At 40.8% G+C, this 25149-nt stretch overlaps 1 protein-coding gene across 3 annotated transcripts in view; it reads right to left on the bottom strand.

Annotated features, from left to right (window-relative positions):
* Lhfpl3 (LHFPL tetraspan subfamily member 3) overlaps positions 1-25149 on the bottom strand; it is a 549054-nt gene that overhangs the window by 155648 nt on the left and 368257 nt on the right. For all 3 annotated transcript variants that reach the window (XM_029476925.2, XM_021162985.3, XM_021162984.3), the window contains exon 2: positions 14105-14341. In XM_029476925.2, coding sequence (XP_029332785.1) covers positions 14105-14341 — 237 coding nt within the window. The remainder of the gene's footprint in view (positions 1-14104; positions 14342-25149) is intronic.

The raw sequence follows: 25149 nt of genomic DNA, 5'->3' as shown, positions 1-25149 counted from the left end.
TTTAAGAATACAAGGCTTAGACCAGACCCAGTCCTTTTAATAGCTGCTATTACAAACTGTTTAGGATAATTAAGTAATGCAAGATAACAGTCAGACAGTGAAACCCATGGTCATGTTAGATTCTAATTTAGTTAATTACAATAAAGTGCTTTCAAGGTTATTCAAATAGTGAATCGCTAAAAATAATCAGTGTTTGATAATTCAGTTGTGCTATATATAGATGGTCTTCAAAAGTGTCAGAGATACATAGAATATGGCATTTAAGATCATTTCATTATTAAAAGCTCTTTTGATTATGAGAGAGACCTGCTCTTGACAGTACCCCATTCCACTTGAAGAAGATAATGAACATCAGTACCTCTATGTGGAGTTATTTCAATTGTAGTAAGCTAGTCACTGGGAAAGACATGCCCTAATTTCATCTGCAGACAGAAATGCTGTCCAAAAGGACAAACGAACACAGGACAGTCAACTGCTAAGCTCTGACAAGACAGGGTAAGTTAGTCCTTCAAAATTCTTGCTTCACTTAAGGTCTGTCAGATGTTCTGGGCCAGAAAGCTCAAAATAGATGCTCCAACGTTATAAGGAATATTGGGGACTGTCCAGGCAGTCAGCTGTCTCTGTCAATCTCTGTAAGTTTTGGAAGCTGTGTCTTTGTGCTTTCTGCATATTCAGATAATATTTAATTCCATTTCAATCTCTGATGGGGTTGAAGAGAATTATAGTCTTACAATTAAACTTGTTATTTAGCATTGAAGATGTTCTAGATTTGGAAGGATGATTTTTTAGATCATAATACAAGCTGAAATCAAACAGGATTGAGGTACTGAATAGTAAACTCTTTAAGTTAGGACAGATGATAGAATACTTTATCTAAATTGGCAAGATAATGGACCAGACATTATAAGCATATATCATACTTCATAATATGCATAATTTTATAATTGTGTTCAATTTATATCTGAGAGAAAAGAGCCTTTTTTTTCCTTTTGGTTATTTCGAGACAGGGTTTCTCTGTATATCCCTGGTTGTCCTGGAATTCACTTTGTAGACCAGGCTGGCCTCAAACTCAGAAATCCGCCTGCCTCTACCTCCCAAGTGCTGGGATTAAAGGCGTGCGCCACCACCACCTGACTTGAAAAGAGCCTTTTTAACTGGACAAAAGGGGGAAATGTAATGGGTTGTCCTGTTATTTTGGGTCCTCCAAAACTGTTTGCCCCAAATATGAGAGAGCCACATATAAGATACTGAGAGACTGTCCCCAGTTAATTTTGATTGGCAAATAAAGATGCCAGTAGCCAATAGCTTGGGAGAAGAGACATAGGTGGAGGTGGGGTTTATGTTTTCCAGGCTTGGGACTATGAGGAGGAGAGAGAAGAAGAACCCACCATGGGATAGAGAAGAACATGCAGGAGAGGAGAAAGGGGAGTTCTATTGGCTAGGGCCAAGAGAATGTGACCCAGAGGGCTGCCTTGTTGGAGCTGAGAGCAGCCCAGATGGAACATAGAATTTAGGAAGTAGTAACTTGGAGTTATCGATATGAAAGTGGATTTTAACAGCATGGGGGTAGGCAGCTGTCCAGATATTGTGCTGCCTAAGGCATATTGAAAAATACAAGGCTGTGTGTGTCCTTCATCTGGGAACATAAATGGTCAAATATGGGTAGAAATACCAGGCTGGGATTTATTAAATATATTTTACAACACCTTTCTCATTAACATACTGTTAACTTGGTTCCCAACAGAAGTGAGAAGAGTGTTGAATTCATCATGATACATCTGAAAGATGTTTAAAATCTACCATGTCTGCCCAAAACATGGTAGCTGCTCATGCTTTTAGGGCACTTTGATGAAAGAGGAGAAGATAGATAGCTTCATCTGTTACTAGGGATCAACACATACAGTGTGCTTTAGTGTCCCATTCACTAAAGACTGGGAACACCCTAAACTGTATCTCACTTACTGACAGAGATTCTCTGAAGTGTTGTGTATTGGCAGCCAAAAGCCAGCCTCTAGAAAAACATCAGCTTGTAGGAAAACAGGTGAAGAGATGTCAGGCTAGGAGATGGAGTTTGCTTGTGGAACTTCTGTACTTGCCCCCTTCTCTTGTACAAACTATCGTTATTTTAGATATTCTTTGGAATAGACTCTCCCCTGCTTTTTCCAGAGCTGTAGGTCAGAGCCTGGTTTTAGTGATCCTGGCTGTGGCTTTTTCCATTTGTTGTCTCTACAGGAAGCCAACAGATGCTCTGTCAGAACAGATGTTGGGATTGCTGATGTGCATACCACAGCTGCTCTCCCTCCTGGCCTTGGCTGAATTCTGCGGTCACTTTTGCCTTTGCAGATGCTGACAGCACAGTGCTTTGCAGACATCTCATAGGAGTTGCTGGCTTTCACTCTTCACTTCCAAGTGCATTTTCCAAGGTCCAGGTAGGCCATGAAGATGGTATCAGCTCAGGCCAAGCTATGCTTCCAGTCCAGTGAATCCAAGGCCCGTTGTTAGTACAATGAAACAGGAATAAAAGTCCGCTGCAGTGCATGGATATGACGCCTGCCTGTATACCGTGGGCTCTCTTCAAAGGTGTGGTCAAAAAGTCATTACATTGATAGTTACAAGCAACTTTACTTTCTCCAGCAAAGTTTATGGAGATAGAATGTTAAGTAGTCTATTGTGAAATTAATGCTTCACGTAAAGATTCCCCATGCCCCACTATCTGTTTTCTTGTTTCTGTTGTACAATGTATCTCACAGTTCCTACTTATTTGTCACTGTTCCTCCTTTGCTTTATATAGACTTGCTGATGTTTTTCTACAGGCTGAGTTTTCAAAAACATCCTGGAAGATGAATACTTCTGTGTCTATTTGTCCTTGGGAAGGAGCCTCTGTTTATTATACTATAATTTTTCACTAATGCTGGTTGTACACCAGCTGTCAGTAAAGGGCATTCACTCCTTTTACATGGAGATGGCCCAACAAGGTACCTTTATGAAGCTGTGAGTGTCAGAACTGGATTGAATTCCAGAAATACAACTTAGTACCCACAGCACTAAATGTTCTCATCAAGGAGTCTTAGAATAAACCTGGCCCAACTCAGTTTTGAACTCCCACAGTTTATCAATACCATGCATTCTGCATATAGGCCATGTTTGGTGGGATCCAGTTGAATGCCATTCTCTACCCTTTGAATTAAACAATACAATGTGTATTTTTATGGCTCTTAAAATAAAAGCTCAAGAAGTGAGATGACTTATCTAAAGAGGACGAGTAGTTGTATAATGTTCCAATCTATCATCCATCCACAGGGTCTTTTAAAAAATAATATTTTATTAATCCACCAAGAAAAAGACAGTATGAAAGTCTTGGGCAAATGGATGTATCTGGAGGATATCATCCTTAGTGAGGTAATCCAATCACAAAAGAAGTCACTAGATATGCACTCAAGTGGATATTAGCCCAGAAACTTAGAATATCCAAGATACAATTTGCAAAACACAAGAAAATCAAGAAGAAGGAAGACCAACATGTGGATACTTCATTCCTCCTTAGAATAGGGAACAAAATACCCATAAAAGGAGTTACAGAGACAAAGTTTGGAGCAAAGACAAAAGGATGGACTATCCAGAGACTGTTCCACCTGGAGATCCATCCCATAATCAGCCACCAAACCCAGACACTATTGTATATGCCAGCAAGATTTTGATGAAGGGACCCTGATATAGCTGTCTTGAGTGAGGCTATGCCAGTGCCTGACAAATACAGAAGTGGATGCTCACAGTGATCTATAAGATGGAACACAGGGCCCCAATGGAGGAGCTAGAGAAAGCACCCAAGGAGCTGAAGGGGTCTATAACCTGATAGGTGGAACAGCAATATGAACTAACCAGTACCCCCAGAGTTCATGTCTCTAGCTGCATATGAAGCAGAAGATGGCCTAGTTGGCCATCACTGGGAAGAGAGGCCCCTTGGTCTTGCAAACTTTATATGCCCCAGTACAGGGGAATGCCAGGACCAAGAAGTGGGAGTGGGTGGGTAGGGGAGCAGGGCGGGGGGAGAGTATAGAGAACTTTCAGGATAGCATTTGAAATGTAAATAAAGAAAATATCTAATAAAATAAAATAAAAAAATTAAAATTAAAAAAAGAAAAGGACAGATTAGCAGAGTGGATTAGAAAACAGGATCCATCCTTTTCTGAAATACACTACACCATCAACAATAAGCAGCACCTATTGTAAACAGATGGAAAGAGGTGTCCTGGGCAAATGGAACAATGAGTCTCTCAAAAAATACTTACGGTATAATAACCATGCCATTTACAATTGAGTTTATTTCCTCTGCAATTATTGAAAAGACAAATTGCTTCTTGTATAAAAGAGATGGTATGTGGAAATATTAACAATTTCCATAATTTTTTTTAAAGTAAATTTATTAAGTGACAAGTGCTAAAATTTGTTCAGCACTTCTACAAGTAGGAATGTGAACACTGGATATAACATGTAAAAAGACACAATGTCTTGCTTGATTTCAAGATCCCAAAGTGTAAGACATGGACCCTTCAGGTTTATTTTCAGGTGCGGGAAGATTTAGGGTATTATTCCCAGAGAGAGCGCATTGCTGCCAGTACCCTTAAGATTTCTTTGCTACAGCCCTTTCTGTTTGTCTCTGTTCAGGATGAGAAGACCATCTGTGTTTCTCCCTTGCAGAGGCAAATGAAATGAGTGGCCATGTGTCTCTGTGTGCCTTGACCTCATAATGGAGTTATTGAATATATAATAGAAATGGAGAGATCTGTTTTTCTAACAGAACTTTTATGTACATGAAATAAAATTGAGTAGAGGAGCCGAGGCTCCACAGGAGATTTGACTAGAATTATACTCGTGAAAACTCTTGTTTTTCTTCAAGTATCTCATCTCTGTACAGGGCACATAAAGAAAAATCCAATGCAACATTACCTTTTTTCAACATTATCTTTTATAAACAATAAGGATTATTGCTTTTAGAAACTCTGGGAAAATTTTGTGTAGCTTAAAATCAGTCATTAAAACTCACAATCGAGTAAGTAGATAGAGCCACCTGTTCTGACATGTAAATAAGCATAGTTTGTTCCAAAGATGGAACATTGAAGCCCAGCTGTGTCTACTGTAATAGTATACTCCAAAGCTACTGGGCATTTTACAGTAAGCACTTCATGTCAACAGCTACAGCAAATACCAAATCTGTGCAAATAGCCACTCCTGTGGCTGCTTTGCAAGGACTAATGTCAGAGGGTTAGGCTGCAAGTGATCAGTGTTTGAGAGCCCTGCGGTGATCTTGTTTAACTCATTTACTGTACATCCATATGCAAAAATAAAATGCCATATTCTTTTCTAAAAAAAAAAAGAAAAAGATAAAGAAAAGAAAAATCCAGAGATTGCAGGATGGATAAGAGAAGTTAGCCGGGAAACAAAGTCAAGTAGCAAGAAACCAAACTAACATGTACTTTATTATAGAAAAAGCGTTAACTGTTGTAATTAAGGCAGAAGCTTCAGGACTGCATTTATTGAAAGACTAGAGCTGGGCATGCCCAGCCACGCCACACCCACGAGCCCAACATTCAGACTGAAGTAGAAAGACTACAACTTACTGCTGCCCTGAGATGCACAGCAAAAGCTGGTCGCAAAAGTAATCAAATCAAATCAAATCAAATCAAACAGACTAGAATTGTGTGTCCCAAATAAAAGCAGCTATCTTCATGAATGGATTTATGTCATATGCTACAATCAAAGCAGAAAATTTAGAAAGAGAAAAGCAATCACTAATAGGGTTCAAATGCTAAATTGTCTGGTGAAACTACATGGAACATCTTGCCTTACAAAAGAACGGAGGGCCAAGTACAGATAAGTAACTTAGAAGTAAATACAAGACATATGTATATTCATTCTTTCATAAATGTCAGCCATGTCCACTGTTTCCAGACCTTGGCACCACAATGCCAAAGGGGAGAAGGAAAGAGATGGAGGGGGAAGCGGTAAGCTTTAGCGCAACTGAAAGATCTCTCTTCCCTCTTTTCTGCTCTCCTCCTTTTCTACCCCATCTTCTTAAAAAAACAACAAACCTCAGTGTTCCTTCCTTTATTTCAACTGGTTTGATATTTTCTGAGAGATTCTTGGCTTTGCAGGCCTTATCTCAGGACCAAAAAATATCACTGAAATGAATTTTTACCAGATGAAAATTATTTTTATTTTGGAAGAAGAGCTGGTAATGGCATTACTTGGGTCAACCACTCAGTCAACTCTGGATTTTCCCTCAGACTCTTAAACTACTTCAGCTGGGAGTCAGCAAATTGGGAAAACAGCAAAATTCTATAACTGGAGGTTGGGTACTGGTCATAAAGAAAACTGTTTCTTAGAGTAAACCACAGTATATGAATCATTTTGACACATAACTTTTGAATGGACGATAGTGTCTGTCTTGGGTTAGGGCTTTATTGCTGTGAAGAGATACAGACCAAAGCAACGCTTTAAAAGAAAACATTTAATTGGGACTGGCTCAGTCCCATTATCATTATGGTGGGAAGCATGGCAGCCTGCAGACACACATGATGCTGGAGGAATGGAGAATTCCACATCTTCATCTGAAGGCAGCCAGGAGGAGCCTATCATCTGTACTGGGCAGAGTTTGCGCATAGGAAGAGACTTCAAAGTCCTCTCCAAGGGTGACACATCTCCTCTAACAAGGCCACTCCTCCTAGTACACCGAGCATTTAAACACAGGAGTCTATGGGAGCCAAACCTATTCAAACAACCACACTGTTCTACCTTTAAATGTTTTCCAAGTTTCCCGTAGCCTAGACAGTAAGTTGAAGAAGACAATTTCCAGTTGCACATTTGTAAGTGGCTCCTGCCAAGCTCTCCTCTCGTCACACCTTTAACTGTTCTCTCCAAGTCTCCCTCCTTCCACCACACCTGTCCTCCCCACCCCCTCTGCCCACTGACGGTGGTGCTCATGCCTGGTTACTTTTATGGCTAGCAGACAGTACTGAAGACAATGTGACTCTCAAAAACCATGACGTCCTGCACCTTAGTGCATGTGTTATCATACCCATTATGAACGCAGTAACTTTTTGAATAACTCAGTGATTAAGAGTAGAAGAAGGAGTGGAAGTGGATAGAGTTTATAAAGAAGCACATTTCAGCTCCACCAAAGCAAAACCTTTTTATGTTTAGGATCTGGGCAACCACAGAACAACAATATTATGAGAAGAGGGCTGGAGTTCCTTCAGCAATTCACTTATTTGACACGTAGACATTGAGAGTTTACATATACCAGACATTATTCAAATGCTAAGGATGCAATAACAAGCAAAAGAGAAAAACCTGTGTCTTCTCTGGGAGACAGAAAAGAATTAAGACGAGGCAGTGTGCTCATCACAAAGGTGATTTGGGCAAATCCTAAGAGAGGGAGGGAACAAGCATTATGGTTTTGGAGGAGAACAGCTCAGTAAGAAGGAACAACAAAAGCAGAGACTGGCCCTAAATGTCTGAAGAGCAGGGAAGGAGAATAAAGCCTGTGTCAAGGAAAGAACGGACCACAAAGATGGAGGAAGCGTGCAGAGCCTTGTGGAACATGGTAAAGGACTTTTGCTTTTCCAGAGTGAGATCTCCAAGTCACCAGGAGTCCTCACACAGTGAACAGTGCGGTCATTGCCAGTAACTGCATCATATTAGACGCTCTGAGGTTAGACTGCAAGAGGACAGGGTTTCTAGGAGCCAGAATGATAGTGTATGGACCAGGGTAGCAGCAGGCATGGCAGTAAAGTGTGTGTGTGTGTGTGTATGTGTATGTGTGTGTGTGTGTGTGTGTGCTCCATTTTACAGGTGCAACTACAGCTGTAGGATTTGTCTGTTTTTTGATGATTAGGCTTAAGTCGTGAAAGGAAGAAGTGGGATGGTTCCAAGTTTGGGGCTGAGCATTTGGAAGGATGAGTGCTCTAAGCTGAGATAAGGAAGACCAGGAGGGGAGGAGGTTTTGTTGGATGTATAAGGAACTCAGTTACAGAAATGTTAGATATGAAATGATAGTCATATATTTAAGTAGGGAATTGGATGTGTGGGATCAGACTGCATTGAAGAGGAATGTAGGGGAGTTAAACCTGGAGTCGTAAGGATACAAATGTGCCTTAAAAGCTATGGTGCCAAATGAGGACAGCAGGAAATAAGTGCAGTAACAGATACCTCAGTGAGAGATGAAGAAGGGGGAAACCAGCAAAGGAGTCTGAGCTGGAAGGGCCATAGGCAGGGGAATTAGGTAAAGTTATCCATAGGATCCCAATCAAGTCAGAGTTTCAAATGTGCACCACACACGGTAAGTGTTAAAAGGGGACTGTGGGATCCAGCAGGCAGGAGGTTGGGAGGGACCCTTGACAAGTGTCTGTGACATAAAGGGTGAAACCTAATGGTACAAACACCTGACAGGAGAACAATCAGAAGTAGTGGGGTGCAGGGCAGCTGGCCCCACAAAGATCTCTCATCTCTGCCTTGGTGTCTTGCATAGTTTTAGCTCCTCTGAAAAAGGACCGGGATATACACAGTTTCTATTCAGGTCCATTCTAGGAGTCTTTGAAGGCATCAAGGACTGTGGCTTCCACCAGGAAACAGACCCTTCACTGTGGCCTCTTTCAAGTTTTTGTTCAAAGCAGTTGAAGATGCGTTCCTCCTAAGTTCCCTGATCTTACTTCACTAGGTCTTTAATAAAATTTTATAGCAAAGTAGCAGCATGGATTTTATAAGCTATTCTCAAGTGTATTGAACTTCTGATTATATAGATTTTTTTTTCTAAAAGCAACCAATGGAAACAAAACTAAACTTCACTGTTTGTACAGGGCTGGAAGCAAAGTTATCTCTTAGGAATGGATTACATGATGCTGGACCAAAGACAGGACTTGAAATTGTGAGTTAAATGAGTGAAATCTATTCTTTTCTAGTTGTGAACATTTAGACAATATCTTTAACCTCTTTGTACCACAGTTTGGGCTATGAAGAGCTAGGGTGATGATAACTACTTCACTCTGTTATTTCAAAGATCAAATCAGATTTCACATGGCAAATATTTAGTCAGACTACAGCTTATCCCAGCCCACTTGTTGATTAAGTGATCCCACCCACAAGCTTTGGTTCAACTCTTTTAGTCAGTGTAAGAGGTAGACTGGGTACTGCCATTCCACTTTTAATGAGATGAGTCTCAGCCTCTGAGATGCTCAGGGACTGGACCAAAGACATCTGCTGACATTGAGATCAGAGACAGAGTATCTGTCCTGATACTCGAGTCACTATTCTGGTTCCCACATGCTTACCACATAGTGTCAGAATCTAGGCATGGAGGTGCAACTGTTACGAACCAGTCTGTTAACTCTGACTCACTCTGCTCTTGGGGGTATGGATGAGCCGGCTAGTGGTGAGTGGAACATAGGGAGAACACAGGCAAGAAAGAGAAAAGAAGACTCAAGGTATCCCACAGCCTCATCCCCCATGACCACTGAGTTCCTTTTCCTAGACCCTCTTGCATGCCAATAAGCTCCAGAAAGTAAGGTGCTTATTCACGGCTGTGAGGGCTAAGAACCCTCACCACCCTCAGATCTCCCAGTCCTTAGAGACTATTTGTTTAAGCCCTGCATTTTACAGACTAGGAAGGCTAATGTGGGGTTATTAAGGTGTTGATCTCAGCTAGTGTTGGGCAGCCTGAAGCCACGTGCAGGTTCTTCTACTCCACCATACCACATTGCCACTCACTCTGAAGTCAAAATTCCGAAGCGATTTCTCAATTAGGTAAGTAAGGTGAATTCACTCTCGCTCCCCTATTACAGCATTAAAAAGTGCTTACACCATTTAATAAATAAATAGTAGCTCGAGTCACGTCTGGATCAAGTGTCCTCATTTGCTATTTAAGTGCTTAAAGACAAAGTGACTTTAAAGCTACTCATGAGAGGACCCAATTATCTGATAAGTGACCACACACACATGTAGAAACAGACCTCTTTTATAAGTGATGTCTGACAAGGAAAGAAATATTTGTGGCATAGGAGCTCTGAAAAATGTAATTATTTATCCTTTCACAGTTAATGAAAGAAATTGAAATTGAAGCTTTCATTTCAAATCCTTTTTAACTGGGTGAAACTTTAATTTTACATAATTAAATTGACTTCACAGTTCAGTGTGTTAAAATATGCAATTAAACAGCATATCAAGGTTAACCGCTGACTGCTGTTGGCTCCTTTAGAAAGCATGCTGATACACTCACAAAAGGAAAAACACCTGCCTAGCACTGTCATCCCTGTGCCAGGGACCACATAGCCTGCAGGCCTGTGTCCTCCAGGTCAGAACAGGAAGGAGGGGCTGGTTTTATTGTTTGTTTTGTTTTTTGTTTTGACCTAAATCAGGTACATGGTTCACTGGATTTAAACAATTCTTACTTTTTGTTTTTCAGAGGAATTTCCTTTTTTTTTCTTTTTTCTCATTAAAAATTATCCTGTTACTTCCACTGAGCTTCATTGCAAAGCCCTCTGTTAGAGCACTTGGGTCTTTCAAGCTGTGATTTTCCGTAGAATGTCTCTGTGGATTTCAGGCTAAAGTGGAGATTCTGAAAGCTGGTTACTTTCGTTTGACTGAGGGAATAAAAACATGTCTCTGCTTTCAGTTTTTCCATTCCACAGTTTACAATCTGTTCTAGGTGAGGTATCTTTCATGTGACATTTGTGCTCTTGGGAAAGAAAAGCCTAAAGAAATCCTGGAGGATTTGCTGAAGTGGGCCTGGGGCAAATGCTCTGGAGCTGACTACTAAGGGGGCTTTTAGTTACATACCCCTCCTTGTTTCCTCATGGAATAGCGTGTTTGTGATGATCAATTTATGATTCAGTAGCTTGTCACATTCCCTTTTATCTTGAGATCATGAGTAGAATATGGTCAACAACTAAGCCAAGTTCCTTCCCCTGATAGCTTCTTCAATTGATGTGCAGTGATTTGGTTTTATCCCATTAGGATGGCTGCTAAGAAGGATTCATGAATTTAAGCAATATTCTTGCCATAATGATACATAGAAAACCGGATTTATGTGATGACTCTCCCACGTGAAGCAGGGATGTGTTGTAGAGTTATGTCGTAGAGCTAATTACAGAGGCTCCTAAAGAAGATATGGTCCTTAGTGGTCTGTCTTATGATCGTATCTTGTTCCTTGTTATGCGTCTGCTACTTCTAAGATGCATGTTGATATGACTGGTGGGCTATAAAGCTGAAAGACTATAGACATTACAATGTGCAGTGATATTAATATAGGAACGCATAAATTCTTTACTCTTCCGAGACATGGCTTCACATATAGTACCACCGGAATCCTTACCAGAAAACATCCTGGGGTAAATTCTTCTAAAATACTGAGCCAGCACTACATCTTTCACCTTATCAATGTATTACCATGGATTTCAATGTATTACAATGTATACCAAACAAAGATTTGTCCCCCAAGAGACTTTTTGGTAGCTTTATTAGTAAAAATTAACACTGGAAAATATTTTAATTACTCAACAGTGATATTAACACATCCATGCAATTGTAAGTATGCCTATTAATAAGTAACCGGTTTCATAACTGCAAATTAGGCTCATGCATATCATATGTAGAATCATTGATTGGTCTCAAATAATCTGAGTTCAGAAGTTTCAAGCTTGAACAAATTATTAAATAATACCAAACAACAAAGACTGATTTGTATAGCAACAGTAAATCTTGGGTCGTTTCTCAGAAATACGTAGGTTTGGTTAAATTTCATAAAAGGCTTAGGAATCTTGACCCGATTTATAGAGACTCTAATGTACAAGGGCCCGGCAAGTGAGCAGAGCAAAGCTGGTTTTATCTTTTCAGAGTCTCGGATTAAGGCGTTTGGATTGGGAGGCTGAAATGTTTCACTGCACACTCTGATGCTTTCGAGGCTTCTTTGGCTTGCTCTGATGCGGCAGATGACCTGCTACTGACTTTAACTGTATTTTTCTGAATTCTCTTGTATGTGTGATCAAAGAAGATCAGGGAAGTCAGTTTTCAGTATAACTTTTAACATTAAAGGGACCAAGTAACATTCTGTCCCATCACAGGCCATCTCAGAGGCTGCAAGGATTCGCATGTGTGCAAAACAAAGCAGTCTTCAACTCATTCCTCCAGAAAGGTGGTTAGGCAAATCTGAGCAATCCTCACCAGTTAATATGAAGGGAAGAAGACAGAAAACAGAGTATATCCAACAGACCACAGAGACAGACGAGAGCTCCAAGCAGAGCGTTGAATCAAGGAGTGCATGACTAATATGTACATATGAAACAAAACGTAATATAAAGGAATGAGGAAGTACTGAAGACAGGTAGTAGATGCAAGTTATGAAAAAGAATACACAGCTATTTTTCCTAGTCCTGATTTTATATGGATGTTTTTAGTGGTAGATAAATACAAAACATATATTCAATACTAAATGTGTAAACTCTAATTTGAAATGTCACAGCTTCTAGGTTGGTAATTCTAACTGTATATGAGTTCACTAAGCTGTATAGACTTTGGGTCTGGCTAATTTGGGTGTGTAATATTTTTATTTATTTGCAAGCTTTTTAAAAATAATTAAGTTTATAAAAATAGATTAATGAATGCACAAAAGTATTAAATCTTAACACAAACACAACTATAACTGTTATTTTTATATTGAGTGTTTTTTTAAATCTAGAAAGGTGAACCCTGAGGGAAAGGTAGTTTTGTGTTTTGGAAATTTTAGCTGCATTCCCCGTGAGTTATTTTTGTGCTTAGAAAATTCTTGATGGGATTAACTAAATTGATGAATGGTGTGCTTGCAAGTTAGAGGGAGAGAATCCCTGGGTGTCTGCTGTCCTCTCAGCCACTCCATTTGCCTTTTCATGTTCCTGCTTTCCAAGAATGGACAGTGATGGTCACTTGTGAAGTTGGCTATAAGGTCATCACACAAGATGTCCACATACAGGAATATATATATATGTTAAAAATACCAAGGAATGCTTCAAATTAGCACCTACCTGAAGCAGTATCTAAACTTTATAATTCAAGGATGGATCTAGCTCCTTCTTAGGAGCAAAAGGCTAGGAGGAGCCCCTCAGCTGAGGGTAATAATATAAATGCAAAGCATAAAGATTGAAGATAACAGGGAGGGCCAGGCATGGTGGACAGTGCCTGCAGTTTGAGGACTCAGGAGGCAGCATCAGGAGAGAAGGCTCAAGAGTTTGAGGTCAATCTGAGCTACAGAGAGAGACACTATCTCAAAAATCAACCTCTACTACCACCATCACCAAGAAATTCCCAACCCTATAATATAAGGATTAAATTCATTGCACAAATCTAAGGCTATAACAAATTCTTGGCATTAAATCTCTACCTTAAAGAACAGGTGTAGGAGTGTGGAAGAAAAATTACAAGATTCACCTTGAATAATGACAAACTAACTCTTAGTCACCTATTCTATTATACTTAGGTATTAATCAACAACCAGTGTCCTGTTCTTTCTCAAAGTTTCCTTGTAGTTCAGTAGAAATTTTCCTTTTGAAAGGAAATCTAAGGAGTTGGTTACCCAGATAACACATTGAAAATTCCAGCCAATTGGGGTGCACCTATAATCTCCAAAGCTACTTGGGGTGGAAATCCCTTCTCCCACATGAGCTTGAGTTGCATGATTGTGATGGTTTCACAGGCATTTATTTCATGCTGGAAGAATAGCCATACCCACATTCCATTCAATCCAATGGATACCCCTCCCCCAATGTTGCCTCTTAGTCATTAACTCCTGACAGTTAAGGCATTAGAGAAGGAAAACTACTTAAACAGTCACAGTGGATTTAGAGAGTCCCAGGAAGATAAGGAGGCACAGAAAGATGAAATTGTAATGCTATACTTAAGTCTTGCAAGCATCTTGAACCTGCGGAGGAGTCTTAGAATCCAGAGCATTAACAGACGTGCACATGAGAATGCAGGAAAAGGGGGACTTGCAGGGCAAGAGGGAGAGAGCGGCTGCTTTATTCTGTTTTGGATTATTTTTTGTGCTTGAGTCATCCAATAAGAGCTCCTTGAGTAATCTTACCTTTGTTTTCTGCTTTCAGTTCCTCTGCCATCAAGCTGTCTTGTCGGTTCCCAAGCACAAACGCTAGAAACGAGAGGATCAGGGCGTCTAAGATTCCGATGATAGCCAGGATGTACGCCCAGCGGACCGAGCAGGCCCCAAGAGTGTACTTGTCTGTCTTCTCTCCGCACATCCGTTTTACTTCATCTGAATCCCAGCCATCAGGGAAAATCATACAGCCAAGGACAAGACAGGCAGCTTAAAGAGAGAAAGACAAAAGGGAAAAGGTTACACATTTTATTTTAAAAAAAAAAACCTGTTTCTAATGTTTGTCAGAGCTTTCAAATTTTTACTTTCGAGAGCAGCAAATCCCACTTCCGCTTCCTGTCCAACCCATCCTCCCCGTTAAGCAGACCCATCTGAGATAAGGTAGATTTAGCTGTGAGAAAATATTGAGAAATTGAATTTTTGTGCACATTTGCAGGAAGGCTTCCATTGCAAATAGGCCAGAAGGAAACATCACACTGCAGGATGACAAGTCAATGCTGTCTTTGAGTAGTGACAAGAGCAGCGACAGAAGCCAGATGAAGGACTAGGCTAACATGGGAAATACCAGAGTGTGTATTGACTTTGAATCATTGGGAAAATAACATTGTGCTCCCACCTCCAGTGTCCAGACCACGTGTGCCACACACTGAAACTTTCTGTTCTAGTCAGTTTAATATGTGTGTGTGTCCTATTCCCCTTCTCTTTCATCTGTCCAAACCCTACATTTCATCTATCTCCTTTGCTCTCACTCAAATTCTTGATTTCTTTCTATTTCTCTAATGTATATTTTCATTACATATTTGCATACATATTAAATACATTTCTGAAATACATAAATATAAACTGTTAGTATCCATAATGCTACACACACGCACACACGCACGCACGTGAGCGCGCACGCTCACACACACACACACACACACACACACACACACACACACACACGTGCGCTGACCATTTGGATAGCCAACTGCTGTGCTCTTCCATGGAGGAAACTATCCTTCTCGCTCTCAGCTTTCCTTAGCTGCTTGTAGTTCTCTGTGTAGGGTTGAGGTCTCCTGAGCTGTCCTCCATACATGTTAGCATGTCTATTGATGTTACTGTTGTTCAGGTCATGTTTAGGCAGCTGTATTGAACAACAACAGCAGCAGCAACAACAACAGCAGCAACAACAACAATGCTACAAACTAATGTAGCACAGTGTGGCAATGCCGAGCTTCAATGGAAATTAAGAGAGTTAGGAAGAGAATTGTTTTCTATATTTCAAATATCATTGCTTGTGAGTACTTCCCCCTCCCCTTTGTGTGGATATGTGTGTTGTGTTGTTTTTTGTGTGCATGTGTGTGTTTGTGTGTGTATGTGTGCATGTGCAGGCCAGAGGTCCATGTTGAGTGTCTTTCCTTAGTTTTTCTACCCTTATTTTATTTTTAAATGTGTATTCTTCTCTCATTCATGTCCACTGCAGTTTCCCCTCCACGCCTTCCCCTCTCCCAGGGAAAAAGGATTTGGAACCAGTCCACCCCCAGTACTGTCCCCACATCCCCCTGATCCATAGCTCCTCCAGGGATACCAACCAAACATGGCATAGCAAATTGCAATAAGACCAGGAACATACTCTCATATCAAGGTGGGATGAGGCAACCCAGTCGGAGGAAAAGGGCCCCAAGGGGAGGCAAAAAGTCAGAGACATCTCAACTGGAGTCCCAGAAGGACACCAAACTCTACAACATAACGTATATGCAGAGCACCTAGCTCAGACCCACACGGCTCTGTGACTGTCGCTTCAGACTCTGTGAGCCTCTGTGAGCCCTGCTTGAGTGATTCTGTGGGCCATGCTATCCTGGTGTCTTCCACATCTCTGTCTCCTAGAGTCCTCTTCCCCCTCTTTTCCCGGGTCCCACAAGATCTGCCTAATGCTTAGCCGTGGGTCTCTGCCTCTGGTCCCATCAGTTGCTAGATGAAGCCTGGCTTTGATCTACCTTTATTTTTTGAGAGAAGATTTCTCACTGGATCTGAATTCCATTGATGCAGCTAGGCTAGTTAGCCAGTGAGCTTCAGGGATTCAGCACGGGAGTTACAGACACTGATGCATTCTGGGAATCCAATCTCGTGCTCTCACACTTGTGTAGCGGGGACTTTTCTGACTGAACTGTGATGTCCCTGTGCCCGTTTTCTTTTCTTTTGATATAATCTAGCTATGTAATCCAGGCTGGTCTTGACTCATGATCCTCCTAGCCCCAGCCTGTGAAGTGCTTTGATTACAGGCATATGGTAATACCTGGTTCCAAATTCTTTTTCACTTACCACATGGCCCTTAGATGAGCCTTTATAGCTGTGGCTTATACTTAGCTTAGAGCCTTTGTTACTTCTTTGTGTTGTTAAAGTTATTTATTACAAATACTGGTCATTTGTTATATTCATAGAATATAACATCTGTTACATTTTAATATTTATTTATACATATTTATATTTGTTACATTCATAGAATGTAAAACAATGTCTTGAACAGGACAGCCATTAAAATTTGAATTACAAAATGAAAGAGTAAATAAACTGATTATAATATCTGGACCCCACACTCTAAAATGTAGTTAGTGGCAGTTAGTACCATCAGTCAATGGTATAAATATAGTTAAGAGAGATTTGGGATAGGTGGCATTCAGAGCCAGTTTGTTATTGTCGCTTCAGTCTCTGTGAGGCTTGTGAGCCTTGCTTAGTTAATTCTGTGGGCCATGTTCAACAGAGAACAGATTGACCTACTTGGGGTCGATTTAAGTACAGTGAGTTGGTGAATTGAAAATATTTTTACATCTTGGTCCTCTCTCTTATTATATTTTTGGTTGTGAGCCTAGCCTTTAATGGCTGAGCCATCTCTCCAGCCTCACCTTTGTCCTCTCTCAACACTCAGCACACACTCTACAGCATTATTTAGTGCAGATTATCCACGTTCTGAAAAAAAGTGCAGTTTCCATGAACATAATTAATTTTATTTTGGACAATGCAGAAGATCTTTGAGTCAAAACTATATCTGGAAAATTTCTAAATTGCTTTAGTATTTCATAAGTATTTAAGCTATATACATTCTTCAGTTGAAGGACATGTACGTTTTCCACATCTTAGCTATTGTGAACAGAGCAGCATTGAACATGGCTGAGTAGGGAGCTATGCAGTAGGCTATGCAGTCCTTAAAGTACATGCCAAGAAGTAGTATAGCTGATGGAAATGTGGTACATATACACAATGGAATCTATTCAGTGGTAAAGAAAAATGAAATCATAAAACCTGCAGGAAAATGGATGGAACTGGAAAATATTATATTGAGTGAAGTAACACAGAGCAAGAAAGGCAAATATCTCATGGTCTTTCTTATTTGTGGATCCTAGTGCCCGATAGAATTCTTAGATTTGATTATATAACCTGTAGTAATTAAAGAAATCAGAAACAAAGAACGGGACGTGTGTATGTGTGTGTGTGTGTATGTATTTGTGTCTATGTATGTATCTATGTGTGTATGTCTATGTGTATGTGTGTGTGTATTTGTGTTTGTGTATGTATCTATGTGTGTGTGTCTATGTGTGTGTCTGTGTGTGTCTATGTGTGTATCTGTGTGTGTCTGTGTGTGTCTATGTGTGTATCTCTATGTGTGTGTGTATACATGCCTCTAGTTGGGGGTAGTAGGACATGGGTGCTATAAAGGGGGAAAACCAGAGCACGGAAACTAACAAATACAGTGGAGGGAGGCAGGGATAAATAAAGATAAGGTTGTTTGACACGGTCATAGTTAACATTCTATGTGTTTATGAAAGATCTTTTATAGGTTTACTTAAAATGCATATATAGTATACATGTGTATATTCATATATATACACAAATACACACATATATGTGTCTATCCATATGTATCTATATATGTATACATAATTGTGTATATGTATAAATATGTATATGTAAAATATACATATAAATACATATGTATAAATATATGTATATATACATATGTATAGGCACATATATGTATATGTATGAGAGAGGGAGTGAGAGAGAGATTAAATGGAGTTACACTACAAAGAATGATAAAACTCTCTCTGCAACAACCACAATTTATTTACCAAAACCCCTAGTGGTAGACATGCAAATCTGCCCTTGGCATTGTTGGTTGGGGGATCTGAGAGATTGCCATTGCCTAAATTATCTCCCAGAACTTGAAGGTAAGATCTGACTGCTGAAGATTCCATACACCTAGAATACAGGGTTTGGAATACTTGAGCTGGAACCAACCTGGAAGACTAGCTCTCATAGCATCAAAGGTGCCATGGAAGCTGTCAAGGGAGGAAGACCATCAGTAGTCCCACCTAGATGTAAAGCCTGTGCTCTACCACAACGACTGACTTAATAGGATAGCCCCAGTGTGGCAGTAGTGCTGCTTCTATCTTGGGGGCCACCAATAGTTATTTAATTCGATTGAAAGGCAGTTCAACAGGAGTGGATTTGTGCCTGGTACTGTATAGCCAGGTGGTTGGAGAGGCCATAGACGTGAGAAGACATTCTATTACTGCTATTCTCCTAAGCCAATATAATGTCTGATTATAGTCTCAACGTTTATACCTCTACCCAGAGATAAGTGTAGCTCTCCCCCTTCACCGAAGAACCTTCTTTTGCAGCACATGTAGACTGCTACAGAGGTCCACCACTGCTGCAAATGGAGAAATACACTACCGTGGCGTTCCCAGCCCCAGTCAGTACATTGACAACACAACCCCTACACCCATGGCTCAGGGCACAGACAAATTGTAAGAACCAGAAGGTCAGGATGCCTCCTGTGAGGCACTGTCTTCTAGACATGGCAGGGAAATTGCACTCTGTGGGGCATTGGGCTATGCAGGCTGGTCTCCAGTTGAGCTGAGGTCTGAACCCCAAAGTCATAATTCACCTACATGACATGGTAGGCATTCCCTTTATGCTTTTGGAACTCTGGCCCCCCTCATAAGTTACCGCCCCCCTCAAGCCTGTGCAAGAGAAGCATGGTCAGTAGTCCCGTAGGCAATGGCCCAAGCTTCTGACCTTCAGGCTAAACTCCTCCCCAGTTACCTAGCAACAGTGAAGTTCATAAAAAGGGCTGTTCAGCCCCTGCTTGCTCTCTTGTCTCTTTTTTACTTCTTACCCCTCACCCTCACCCCCTCTCTCCTCTCCTCTCCTCTTTCTTTGTCTTCTCCTCCCCACCTCTTCTCTTTCCCCCTGCATTTCTACAATAAAGCTCTAAAACCATAGAATGTCTCTGCTCATCAAGGCTCACTGTGCTTAGAGGATGGCACAGGCTTTCTCCTAATGAGCACTTTCTAATCTCCTGTTAGAAGGCCTTCCTGTGCTTCAGTCGAGATCCGCTGCAATCACTCTCATTAGTGTTGGGAACCTCTTCCCTCATCCCTCTCTCCTATATCCCCAGTGGCTTTAGCAAAGTAGCTCTGGGGTCCCCAGGTAGGGCTGCCCCTTGGTCAGTAGTCTTGGTCAGAGGCTTGAATGCCCACCTAGGAATGAGTGGAAAGTGTATGGCAGCTCTCCCATGCCTGACAGACCAGAGAATAGGTAAAACTCTGGCGGAGTGTGGGTCTTCCCCCCCCCCACTTCCCCTGGGCCCCCCTTTCTAGTTCCTGACAGCACTCATGAAATCTCAGTAAGGCTGCCTAAATAAGATGTGCACGATGACACCAGTTATTCTGGCTAGATTTAAGTCAACTCAAGAGTCAACAAACAAGAGTCATTTTGGAAGAGGGAACCTCACTTGAGAAAATGACTCAATCAGGTTGGCCTGTGCAAGCCTGTGGTGCGTGTTCTTGATTAATGACTTGGGCACAGCTTCCTGGGGCTGTGCCACCCTCAGCACATGGTCTTGGATGGTGTAAGAAAGCAAACTGAGCAAACTCCGAGGAATAAGCCAGAAAGCTGCACTCTTCCCTGGCCTCTGTATCAGTTCCTGCTCTGACTTCCCTCAGTGATGAAGTGTGACTCGAGAGTTGCAAGGGGAAATAAATCCTTTTTATCTCCAACATGCTTGTTCGTGAAGGTGTTTTATCACATCAGCAGAAACACTAACTGAGATTCATATGTGCTTAATAGCAACACCAAGTGAACTTGGGAGGTTGTATATATGTGTGTATGTTTATGCATGTCAATGTAATTAAAATAGAAAAGGTCTCAAAGTTGAGAGTTAGTGGGGGTGCAGGAGGACTTGGGGGAAAGGAAGGGAAAATGGCAGAAAGTACTCATGTGTGAAGAAAGAGAAGAAAACTGGCCACTTAGAAACACCTTTTTCTTTTGAATATACTAGCGACAGTAGGCTTCCTAACACTTGACACAGCTCAAAACTATGAGCAAATCTGGCACCTAAGCGTCAGCAGAGTGTGCAGCCTCAAATGGACAGCTCCCTAGATCAGAAGTTTTCGGGATGGCGCCATCAACAAAGACATTCTCTTTCTTCAAGCTCTTCCTGCTTTAAGAGTGGACTCAACTATCTTTTAAGTTTGTATTTCTGCACATCCTGAGTTTCAACTTGCAACTGACAAAAAAGAGCAGAGATGGAATACCCCCAAAACACAACCTCCAGAAAACTGGAGTAGAAGTCCATGATTTTCTGTATTTAAGGTGCATGACTCTCTATATTAAGCTCTCAGTGAAGAAGAACAAACAGGAGAAACTGTGTAATTATTCTTTGTGCAATGGTCACTGTACTGTAAAGCTGTGGTTGCAGAAGTTACAAGACATGATTTTTATTTTCAATGATGTAGATGGGTTAGGGTTTAGGAAACTTATAAAAAACTGACCAGGAAGCTTATGTTTTGGGGCTCGTCTAGAAAAATGAGGTTTACCTGGCAAGGACACTCTGGTGTCATACAGTCTGTAGCCCTGTGGCATACACCATGCAGAGCACTGTGGTATAGATGTACTCTGGTTCCCCATTTGTCAACATAATTTTTTGATATTTCTAGATTATCTGGTTTTTAAAGTGTAAATTGTAAAGTAGGGTCAAAAATACCTCAAATGCATTTAAAGCTTTTTAAAATTTAAGACGGCTCTAATATAATAACCTCCCCCCCACTGATGCATTATCAACACATATACCTTTTCTTTCCTCCTTCTACTTAGCCGTTTTAGTTTAGAAAGCAGAAGGTCTTCCAATTTTGCTACATTTAAGCCATAAAAATAGATGAGACTCTGTTAGCTTCTTTGAATCAGCTCTTGGGTGCTGTGATAAATTCTGTTTCTGGTATTTTGTTAGCCAGACTTTCCTAATCTGCATGATTTGTATAGCCAACAGACACAAATAGCTCTTCTCTGTCCTGAGTAGGAAGTACTTGCCAGATCTCTTAGTTGGTAACAGAAGAAATAGCACTCTTCTTGGCTTTCTATTAACTAAGGTTAATCAAGTCCCTAGGATACAGTGTCATTGCTGTAGTAAACAAGGGTTCAGAATATCTGATTAACCCACACATGCTGACCATAAGGGATAGTACAGAATACATTCCAATTGATAATTTATCAAAAAATGGCTTTCTTCCTAGAATACCTAACTTCCTTCCACCTAAGTATTCCTTCATTTTGGCAACAGTTTTACTGGGCATATACTAGAGGCCATTCTTGAATGCTCAGGAGAAATGGTTGGAGGTAGGCAGATAAAGGTAGCATAAAGCCATGTTGTATGCTGCCATTGAGCCTTCTAATCTAGAATGTGTAACAACGGTGTCCTTGTGAGGGCATTTCAATTGATGTCCACTTAACGTGTGTTTCAAGTGGTTAACAAGTATTCACTGTCTACAAGGATGCTCTGTGTCAGGCCACTAATCCTACAACAAATTTTTCTGAAATAGTTGATGATTCATCCCTAGGAGCCAGTAATGACAGTGACATTTTCTTGTTAGAGAGCTGAATGTACTCTCCATGGAGGAAACATCCTTAAGAGAATCCACAAGCCTTTACAGTAGGCTCTGTCTCCAAAGAAAAGGAAAGAAGACAGAAAAAGCAACGGAAGGAGACTTTCTTGAGCCTGCTTATGTGGCTGGTCTAACTGTCCCAGGAAGACTTTGAATGATGTGAACCTGAGAACTACTTATTTCTAAACAGAAAGAGAAAATAAATTCTCCCTTTAAGAAACCTATGCACCGCTGCACAAAAGCAAGATAAATTGCCTCATAATGTGGAGGCACTCGAGAGGAACATGGTGAAAAGAAGGACCTGCATTCACTTAACTCTATCAATTATTCCGGCATACAGTATCTGGGAAAATGGATGCCAGCAGAGACTTCCAGGGCCATGGAGGGCAAACGTTCACACAGGGATTGTCACTCTGAACACCTGCTAAAGAAGATAGACGACTCACTTCCGCAGCTTCTGCATCAGCTCATGACCAGCCTTTTTTGAGCTAGAATATTTATAACTCAGGAGAAAGGTTTACTGTTACAGATCAGTTTATTTCCAGAAAATAGAGTCACTTAATGACATAGGACATGAAATACTGAGGCTTAAAGTATGGCTGAGAAGAAAATTGTGTCCTAGAAGATTATGGCTTTAAATACAATATTATTTTTATGGTCATTTAAGTTGGGGCCATAACATGAAAGACAAAATGGCTTAATTGGTTAAGAGAAAATATAAATAAACCCTAGACTGTCAAAAGGGAAGAGCTTGAAAGTGGTATCTGGTGATAAGAAAAGCTACTATACTCTGTCTAGCCCCTTAGTCCCAGTTTTCCTGAATAAAGGGACCCATAATCTACTCATGGTCTGTGAGAACTTGGGCTGTGTGGTAAGGATTCGACATCCACTCACTCCTGCAGATACAAGCTCTACAGTTAGCAGAGAAAGACTTGACAAAATAGGATGCCAGGAGGATGACATCAGTTCAAGTCCATTTAGGTCTTGAGGTTTACATAGCTACATATTGGGATGGAGTGTGGCTGAGTCATAGAACAGGGCACATGATTCAATCCCCAACACTGGGAAAAGTCACATACAATAAAATTTAGAATCTAGAGTGTAAAAACATTTTAGAGACCATTCTAACCAGCAGAGCACACTCTCTCTCTCTCTCTCTCTCTCTCTCTCTCTCTCTCTCTCTCTCACACACACACACACACACACACACACACACACACACACACACACACACACACAGACACAAACAGACACGCACACACACACTCACACACACACACAGACACACACAACCAGTCACAGGTCCAAATTTTATGAAATCCTGAATGGAATCATTAATAGAAAACACAGAGTGGAAATGGATAATGGCTAATGTTTATTGAATGACTCTCACATCTGTGTACTTTATATGAATCTTCTCATTTGATTCTTTGTTTTGTATTTTTTTGTTGTTGTTTTTTTTGAGACAGGGTTTCTCTATATAGCCCTGGCTGTCCTGGAACTCACTCTGTAGACCAGGCTGGCCTCGAACTCAGAAATCTGCCTGCCTCTGCCTATCATGTGCTGGGATTAAAGGCATGTGCCACCATTGCCTGGTTTCTCATTCAATTCTTAAATAAAGATCACAGAAACAGGAAAATACTTCTTCCTAACTGTCAGTTTCCACAGAGAGGGATTTTCCTGTAAATATATTCAATTCCTTGGTTCCATTCCTTGTCTTCCACAGAGGTAGAGTTAGCATCCCAGGAACATCTCAGAGAGAAAACTGGGCTTATCTGTCCCAACTCCTTCCTAACTTTCCTCATGAGTTTGTTTGTTTGTTTGCTTGTTTGTTGTTCACACAAAACACTGCTGTATCCCTTGTGCTGTTTAACAAAGGACAGACGTTGTTTTGAGTTCTGCCTCTATCCGTCAGTTTTGTATTGCTGTGCTGAAATTCCCAAGGCAACCTCTTGTGTAGGAAAGAGGTTTCTTTACAGTTCTCAAGGCTTTCAGTCTGGGTGACTCTGTTGTTTCGCTCTCTGGTGAGGACCTAAAGATGGAAGCTTTGAGTTCCAAACATGGAAACAATTGACATTTCAAGGCCAGAAGACTGGATTAAAGACTCAGGGTCAGGCCCAGTCTTTTACAACAGCTTATCCCTAGGGCACCAGCTTTCCATTTGTGGTCAGAACGCTTTTTAATCTAAGGGCTTCCTACTAGGCCTCATCTCTTAGAGAATTTACCTTCTTTGCCCATGGGACCACATCTTCAACACATGTACTAAGCAACAACTTTTCATGACAAATAATTCTCAATAAATTAAGAATAAAAGCAAATGACATAAATGTAACAGCAGTCATGCATGAAAACTCACAGTCAACATTATACTCAATGGTGAAGACCAAGGATCACAACAAGGCCAGGATGCTTATTTTTACTATATCAACTCAATACAGTACTCAAAAGTAACATTTTGATGTTTTTAAAACTTGAAAGATCAAAAATTGTTTAAATAAAATATACAGAAACATAAATATTGTATACGAAGGCTGCTGGAAACATAAGCCCAAAAGAAGATTCTCTTCACCCCTCTTCAGAAAAGACACGACTCAAGGAGGATACCACAGTCCTACATGTGCACATCATAATAGGCACCTAGGTGATACACCTTTACACAGTATCGTCTTTCTCTTCCCATGCACACACTCAAATACCCACTCACACCTCCACCCTCACTTACATCCTCATAAACACTCCTACACTCACTCACACCCCTCGCCCTCCCACACCAGCCTCCCCCACATCATCATATATGCATATCCTTCTCTCTTGGGTGCTGGTCTCTATACAGTTTAAGAATAGCTGCATATCTGTAGAGCAGCTGTCAATCTCCCTATAGAGAGAGCTAGTTAATTGAGGTCAGACACGATGCAGTCTAGATGCTGAGCTGTTTGTTCAGCAGGAAAGTGCAGAGCAGCTATATGTGGTTTAGATACTAAAACCGTAAGCAGACTGTTCCCTGGGATTTCCTTGTCTTCAGCTCTATGGCTATTCTCCAATCTGCTCATCTCATAGGTGTTTAGGGATAAAGGCTATGGAGACTCCAAGGGA

Source organism: Mus caroli, unplaced genomic scaffold (genome assembly GCF_978045245.1).
Source record: "Mus caroli unplaced genomic scaffold, Mus_caroli_1 scaffold_4, whole genome shotgun sequence".
Classification (NCBI taxonomy): Eukaryota; Metazoa; Chordata; class Mammalia; order Rodentia; family Muridae; genus Mus; species Mus caroli.
The sequence above is the reverse complement of the archived record's forward strand: the minus strand, read 5'-3'. Positions and strand labels throughout refer to the sequence as shown.